The 271-nt window shown below is 40.6% G+C and overlaps 1 protein-coding gene across 1 annotated transcript in view; it reads left to right on the forward strand.

Moving 5' to 3' along the window:
• Positions 1-3: 3 nt before the first annotated feature.
• LOC119591284 (mucin-5AC-like) overlaps positions 4-271 on the forward strand; it is a gene marked incomplete in the record, with an annotated part of 2,799 nt that continues 2,531 nt past the window's right edge. The window contains 1 exon segment of the mRNA XM_037940010.1: positions 4-100. Coding sequence (XP_037795938.1) covers positions 86-100 — 15 coding nt within the window.

The raw sequence follows: 271 nt of genomic DNA on the forward strand, positions 1-271 counted from the left end.
GAAATGTATTGGCGTGTGCACTATATAAGTCGTATCTTTGGCTCCCTTACTCAATCGTCCTGCCCAGAGTCAGGAGCGGTTAACGATGTCGCTGACGATTGTAAGTAAGGAAGGCGAGATAGGTGTGTGTGGTGTAATTCATGTTGTATTTGTAATTATTTTTGAGGTACGTTGTTTGTATTTTTGGGTGTGTTAAGGGGTGTGATTTCCGTGTCCAGAACGAATGTGTGTGCAAGTGAATATTTCTTTTTATTTAGTTATTGACTCGTGT

Source organism: Penaeus monodon, chromosome 28 (assembly GCF_015228065.2).
Source record: "Penaeus monodon isolate SGIC_2016 chromosome 28, NSTDA_Pmon_1, whole genome shotgun sequence".
Taxonomy (NCBI): Eukaryota; Metazoa; Arthropoda; class Malacostraca; order Decapoda; family Penaeidae; genus Penaeus; species Penaeus monodon.